General features: G+C 33.0%; 1 protein-coding gene across 1 annotated transcript; it reads right to left on the bottom strand.

The window, feature by feature from the left end:
* Positions 1–1,539: 1,539 nt before the first annotated feature.
* On the bottom strand, positions 1,540–7,060 carry LOC114408626 (AP-4 complex subunit mu-like). The gene is made up of 14 exons (XM_028371739.1): positions 6,848–7,060; positions 6,592–6,686; positions 5,875–6,078; positions 5,205–5,321; positions 4,967–5,095; positions 4,727–4,838; positions 4,286–4,380; positions 4,085–4,189; positions 3,912–4,006; positions 2,794–2,881; positions 2,582–2,642; positions 2,422–2,495; positions 1,978–2,105; positions 1,540–1,871 (listed from the first exon to the last, which is right to left on the bottom strand). The coding sequence occupies exons 1-13, from the start codon at positions 6,903–6,905 to the stop codon at positions 2,007–2,009; spliced, it is 1,332 nt and encodes a 443-aa protein (XP_028227540.1). The 5' UTR covers positions 6,906–7,060; the 3' UTR covers positions 1,540–1,871; positions 1,978–2,006.
* Positions 7,061–7,937: the final 877 nt, after the last annotated feature.

Below are 7,937 nucleotides of genomic sequence, written 5' to 3'. Positions count from 1 at the left end.
ACGAGATTACGACTTTGGAAGGTGCAAAATATAAAACTTGTGTATGATACACAGTGAAATATGACCTGCGGCTGTAGGTAGTATACTGTATACATTTTTAATACTTCCATCATTAGTTGTTATAAGGGTATAATATTTTTGTTCCTCCTATGTTTGTAAAGGGACAGAGTTGTTTTCTTTCAAGTAGCGATTTCATAACGGATACGCTTAATCCTGCCAGCACCAAGGAATTAAGTTTACCCTTCACTCTTTTTTCCTCTATTATATTATTGATGGCGCTCTCTCTATTTTTGATTTCACCAAGAGGGGGCTATGTTCTATCTTGTGAACATAAATTCTAAATTGGCATGTGCATCTTGCCCAGCAGTAAAAGCTTTATTTGATCATAGACTCCTATTATTTGAAGACATTTCGACCACCACTATCTGGTATTGGCCTTAGTGGGCTACATGGACAGTTACCAACTTGGCAATGTCCTCAGTTACTAATAAGAGCAGAGTAATAGAGACAGGTAAGTTACATGCATTTCTCATTAAACTTGCCTAAAATATACACTAACTTGGATGTTGGAATCTCTTTTCAGGTACTTATCACATCATTGGAGAAGAAACTCGGACTAAAACGAGGAAGACTGAGGACAGGTCGGAACACCCCGAGAGTGATAAGAACATCAATCATGTTCCCAAACACCTAAAATTCTATTGGTGTGTGTTTTTCAATATGCTTTAGAAGAAAATAACATCGACCCAACGAAAAGGTACTTCATTCATTGTCCATTAAATTTGGGAACTAATATAATCTTCCAATTCATTTGCTTGAATCTAATCTAAATCCAGTCACATGTGAACAAAACAATAACTTATTTCATACTCATAATGTCGAACATGTTTATTGATATGGACCATCACTACTTGTGTGGCAATGGGGTGTGAACAAGCGTATCCTTTTTCTGGGGTTGGAGCAAACCGCAAATCTTGAAAAAACTTTTTAATTTTATTCAATTCTTTTGTTAATGTAACAAAAAACAAATATCCCCGCGACGAGATCCATGTCTGCCTCGCTCATCCTATGTCGAAAAGGGTAAATTCATTACACCTTCAACCACCACTCCATTAACGCAGTACCATCCACCAACACCTATCATAAATAACACCAAAACAACTTATTCTAGCGTCTCAGAATCAATAAACCTAACACCATTCATAATTGTGTTCCATAACCATAAGCTCTGAATTTGATACGGTTCACCTTCCTAAATGCATTTGCCTCCTTCAAGCACGGTCTCATTGCTTTGCAAATATAGGAAACGTGTTTTTGAGCTTCTAATATACAATTTTAATCTAATATGACAATTTAACCGGAGTTTCAATTTTTTCCAAACAACCCTACCATTCAATAAAACATTATATCTAAAGGTCTGGTACTGCACTTTTCTTTGTGTACCTTATACCCTGCCTACGACTTTCCGATTTCATCCCTCTTTTTCCTTTATGACTTTGCCTCTAAAGTTTCGAGACATACGGGGCCAAGGGAATCGAATTCTCGTCAAAACCAGCTCAGGTTCAATGGCATATACATTCAAACGAATATCTCTAGTCCAACACATTACTGAGGAGGCTAAACACATCATAAGACTATTGATATTTGATATTACATCAAGTCTTTAATAATTTTAAGATTTAGATGTCTGCCCTCCACATTACACAATTTTAAGATTTGTCGTGTACATCTTCATTTTCATTTAAAATGAAAAATTTTAAGAACTCTAGTTCCATTTAGCCATTCATTATCTAGAGAAAATTATCTTCACTTGTAGAGGCAGAGAGCCCGCCATTTTTTCACCTGATATGCTGCCATCCCCCCAAATTTAACTGCAAATTGCAAATTAAACAATCGATTTTAACTAAAAAATGTTACATGTAGATTTCTGGAATAATTCAGTATACATGAAAATCAATGAGTTGGAAAGCAAGTAACCTCGGAATTTGGACTTGCAGAGATTCCAATTATAACCGTGCTACGTATGAGTTTGCTTGGGTTACATATCTAACCCAGCGATAAGGATTATGTGCTTTTGATTTCTTTGCTATTTGCAAATACTTCACCTGCACCAAAAAATGGCATCTTAGAAAAATCATTTTGCAATAATAAAGAGGAAAGTTGAATCTATATCTAAAATCATAAGGCATTGATTATATTATATACCACTGTCAATTTTAGTGTCCAGCAACACAAGCTTCAAGAAAATCAACTAAGACATGATAACATATAATTTCTGGATTAGCAGTATAATTAAGGCACTATAATATATCATCGAAAAGATCTGGTACATTTTTCAACCAACACACATAAAAGTCCAATACAAGCTTTGTTTAATAAATGTAACAGAAAAAAATAGCTTCAAGAAAATCCCCATTTTACCTGAAGCCTTGAAGCATTGTACATAGGTACGGTGAAAGTCATGCTGACAGGCCCTGCTTCTTTCATGATATTTCCTGTGCTCATAACAAACACATTAATTCATTACAGAGAACAATGCCTTTTGAAACATTAAGCCCAAACATAATTATCAGCATTGTACCATGTAACTCCTGTGAAAATGTCAGCTTTGCTCGTAAAGTATGTTCAGATCCACCAACAACCTGTAAGAGGATGGACCAGCCATTATTGTCATCTATTAATATGACTCATATTAGCCTCAAATACCCAACTGAAGGATTCTTTATGAACATCCATAGATCAGTGTTTAAAAATATACTGATTATTAGTGGAAAAACGGACAATCAATATTACCTTTTTCAGACCCCATTCCAGTCTTTTATTTGCTTCCTTAAAATCAGTGGTGTGTCCAACTGCTCCAGGTTCTAACTCAAAAGTAACACTGAAAATTTGAAAATAATTTACAAACAGGGTATAAGATCAAGTAATCAGTATCATGTTTCAACCATTTAAATGAATAGGACCCATTTGGCCTGGTCTGTGCAATAAAATACAACAAACACACATGCAAAGTACAGACAAAAGGTAGCATATTTAGTAGATCAGATTCCAACCACCCCATTTGCATCAAGAAGAATAATTCAGCCTCCTGCATGTACAAGCATGGTTTCCCTAATTATGTCATTTTCTCTTTCTTATCTATGAGTCAGTCACCCATGACTACCAGTAGCATAGCGCCCTAGTAACCACTCCTTTTTTTTTCTTTTTTCATTTTGCAAGTTGAATGTTGAGTTCTGATTTATGATTGGACACATTCAATATTGGGCATTAAGCTTTCATTTTGAATGCTTAGACATGGGAATAGTGGGTGCTGAAAAAGGAACGGCTTGCTAGAACATGAAAAGGCAAATGTATTACAAGTGAATATGGTGAAATTGGCTGCTGTTGGTATTTATATCATAAGCCATATTTGATGCTTAGTTCACACACACGTGCGCACACACACACACATATATTTCATAATCTCTCCTGCAGTTTCATGTCCATCCAATCTACAGATAGCAAGAAAATATTACAAAGACCCAAGCAAGACAAGAAAGGAAACCTGTCATCCAACGATTTTCTAGCTTTGTGCTGAATTACTAATGTCTATCTTCTGCGCTTGATGTAGTGCAGATTGCAAAATGAAACAGATTCTGCTGCTTATCAAAGGTTGCAACAATTATGCTAACATAAATGTCATTTGCTAATACTTTTAATTTTTGTTTTATTTTTTAGGTGAATTGAAGGTTATCTCATTTGACCAACTTAATATATGACCTCTGGTGACTTAAATCCTGACAAACTATCAAACAGATCAACCAGAAAATTAGCTAGCTAGCTAGCTCATTATGGAGAACTATACACTAAATCATTCCTGTCAACTATGACTAAAATTACATGTACAATAATCATGAAGAAAATGTAACTACCGAGATGTAAATGATGGCAGAGGCATCTGCACAAGAACAGTGTTAGCATTGATACTTGAGTTGAATTCAGCTCGCACTTTAATGGTCACTTCAGCCTATAAAAAATATGCAGACTATCAAAACATGCTAAAAAACATTTAAGACTTGGAAAGTTTGGGGGTGTTCAAAACCACCTTTAGGGGTCCTGTTTCTTCAATTAATGCATTAATACGAAAGGGTGGCTTAAATGGTTGAGTCATACGATAATTCATGACTGGAAATTCACCTTCTGGTGGTACCTATCAAACAATGAAACAGTAATTAGTCAGGGGACTCAAAAGTACAACATGCTACTGTATTATCTATATATGTAAGCTAGTGTACTATGTACTTACCAATGACAAAGTTCTATCAACATCAAAACTATCAAGGTGTACAGACTCATGGAAGTTACAATCATCTAAAATGACAGCACCTGAACCTCTATAATCTGTTAAAGATGATAGAACAGGATCAGGAAAGAATGAAAAGTCATAGCAAAAGCTTATTGGGATACGAAAAATCAACTAGTGAACAAAATTATCATCAATAAAATTATCCATCCATTAGTGATTCAACAGACTCATATATAAACCTAACTAAAAATATCCCCTTATTAACACTAAATATGGAGTTATTTTCAGTACAACTTAATTTAAATATTTAATAAAGAGAATACATAGTCAAGAATATATGTTAGACAACAACAAAGAAAATAACAAGATATAGAAACCGTATACATTTTTATCAGCATTTTAACTTTCAAGGGGGACAAAATATAACATTGATTGACCTACCACTTGTTCCTATACTCAGGTCCTCGTTGAGAGCAAGTCGAATCTCTGGGTTACCAGTAAGATAACTCTTCATTTGAATGGTTCCATCTATCTCACTAGTAAGTATAAATCCCTGTTTCCAACAACAAACTCATCAAAATGCTTCAAAATTTTGCAGCAGTATATGTATGGAAAAGGGAAGGAAGACATGATAACAGACATCGTGAAAAAACCATAAAAAAAGATGATCAAAATACTCACACTAGAGTTGAATGTAACACTTATTTTCTCAATTACATCAACAAAGATCTCATCCCTCTTCCTTCCACCGGGTTCATTAGCAACCACAGACTTTGTAATAGCTGTACCTGGCATTCGTTTGGTCCCTTGCTGCAAGTATAGGTAATAGGAGTCTAACTAGTCAATAGAATCATGCATGACAACCAATAATATGCCTAAGCAAGCAACTGACTAAACCTACAAATAGTTAGCAACATACCATAAAAATGGAAGCAGGGCCAAGTGGAGGCATCCGTGCAGCATCAATCACTATTGGCTCATTGAAAACATATGACTTCAAATCCTCAGTGGATGTTGTTTGCACATAACCAAAATCCTGGCACAAAAGAACTTTAGTATAAACATATCAAACAGAAAATGCTGTAGTTAGAACCACACAAAAAAAATGAACAAGCTGTAATTTGGTTTGCAGAAGCTGTAAATACGTTAACCAAGTAACCAATTAAGTTTCAGTTTTCTCTTCAAATCAAATAAAAAATTAAAAAATAACCCATACAACATGGTTAGATTAAACATACTGAACATTTGTACAAATTGCAAAGTTTCCCTGCCTCTCAAAATGTAGCACATAAAAAAATATTATAAGGGAATTTTATAAAAGTGCACTTTCTTATCTTATCAACCTGTCATATCATACATGGAGGAGTTGAAAATTGAAACTTGTTGAAGAGAGACTTGGCATGGGAATAGTTGTAGACCACATTCTATTAAAGTATAAATGACCAAAATCAATCAATGGTGCTAGCCGCTAGGACCTAGGTTAGATTAATGAAGTTTAGTTAAGCATGGTTTGGTAGCCAACATGCCTATACAGTTATTTTCCACAAGCAAACCATCAGTTGACGCAAGGAAGAATAGAAAATACTTACAATGACTTCATCCAGTAATTCATAAACGAGCACGAAGTTCTTTCTAAAGGAATCTTCATTGAGAACACCAAGGTAATCTTTGATGACACGTGCAATTCTTTGTAAAAGTTCCAAAACAAGAGAAGGGGAGACATTGACTCTAGTAGTAGCAACAAATAGCAATCCAGCAACCTTTACGTGGAAGTAGTTCACACCGTCTATATTCTATGAAAAACAGAAAGAAGACACATAAAACAAAACAACCAGGTTAACAACATGGAAAAGTGTAAAAATTATTGAGTAAACCATCAAATTAGTCCCTCAAATATTACTCTCTCCCCTAAATAGTCCTTAAAATACTAAAATTATTTAAGTAGTCCTAAAATATTGATAATATCCATCGATTTAGTCTTTACATTGATATATTTTGACTAATTTGAAGGATTTTTTAATACTTTGGGCACTATTTAGTATGAATTCTAATACTTGAGAATTAGTTACATAATTTGCTTACTGAAGAGATTATTTAGGAGAGAGTAATACTTTAAGAATGAAATTAATGGTTAATTAAAAAATTAGTTTCTATAATTTATCAATAAACACAACAACAACAACAACCACCACCAAACCCTTGCGGGAACATGTAGTAATATATATCTATTGGAAACTTTTAGAATTAATAATAGAGAAATGTGAAAAGAAAAAGTTGTAAATTGACATAATGACTGAAATACCCACAAAAACAGGTGGAGCATCTCCCTCAGCATCTTCTTTCCAGAACTTTACTTTTCGGAAAAATGTCTCAGCGCTTCCTTTTTGAGCTTCACCACGATCTGCATTCATTTAATTCAACAAAAAAAAAAGGGAGATTAAACCATACTGATAAGGTGCAGAGTGGATGAAATTGCGTTGCCACTCCCAGTCAGAAGAAAAACTGAATGAAAAAGAATGGATCATGGAAATGAAAGAGAGGGTGAGAAAATATGGAACTCACAGTCGCGGTAGACGATGTTATCGCCTCTCTGTGAAAGCACGAAGAACTGCAATATCATCTTTGCTTCTTCTGTTTTAGCTTTCTGTCTTAACAGCTCAACTCAAGTCATCTTCCTCCTTCCTTTTTACTTTGCCCACGCTTCGCAACAAACGCATTGCCGTTTTGCCACGCACCAGTCATGGCCTAGACACAATTTGGCAACGTCTTAGACTCGTGTCGTTTTGTAACTATCCTCGTTTTTTTTCATTCAATAAAAAAACAAATACTCCCTCCTGTCTCCATTATATATATATATATATATATATATATATATATATATATATATATATATATATATATATATACATATATATAAGCATTATCAAAATTAGTCAACTTTAATAAATTCTATTATTTTCAATTAAAAATATACATTTTTCTTAAACTATCATTCATGTGAATTTGATATTAAACATTAAAAAAACCTTTAACTTTATTAAATGAAAAATTTTCAAAAGATAATCTCATCAAATAAAATATACCTTTATGTAAATATTTTTATATTTGAAACAAAAAAATATGATTTTTTTATTATTTATATTCAAGACCAAATAGAATAAAATAGTAACCAACTTGTCAAAGTTAGGTAACTTTTATGTTTTAATAAAAAGTGTCAGCAACACACTATTTCTAACGCACACTTCATTAATTATAATTGAAAATTATAAAATTAAAGGAGAGATCTTAAATGAGTTATGAGACCCATTAAAATTTATAATTTTTTAATAAACTTCAGATAATAATAAAGAATGTGTTAAAAAGATGTGTTATTAACATTTTTTAAATGCTTAAATTTAGTAAATAAGAGTTAAGTTATCTGGAAAGATAAAATGTATTTAAAAAATTGTAATTTTTATTTAAAATTTTAATTGAGATTAACTATTTTTACATTATTAGTTAATAATAAATTGTTTTTTCCGACAACCGAATCAAATACTTTTTATTAATATAGTGTTAAAAATACAAAAAAGAATTACATGAAATATATGATCACATTAAAAAAGGAAAATTTTCTATTAAAGAGCCTAACTTAGTTGATTCAGTAGAGTAT

Source organism: Glycine soja, chromosome 4 (assembly GCF_004193775.1).
Source record: "Glycine soja cultivar W05 chromosome 4, ASM419377v2, whole genome shotgun sequence".
In the NCBI taxonomy this organism is placed as follows: Eukaryota; Viridiplantae; Streptophyta; class Magnoliopsida; order Fabales; family Fabaceae; genus Glycine; species Glycine soja.
The sequence above is the reverse complement of the archived record's forward strand: the minus strand, read 5'-3'. Positions and strand labels throughout refer to the sequence as shown.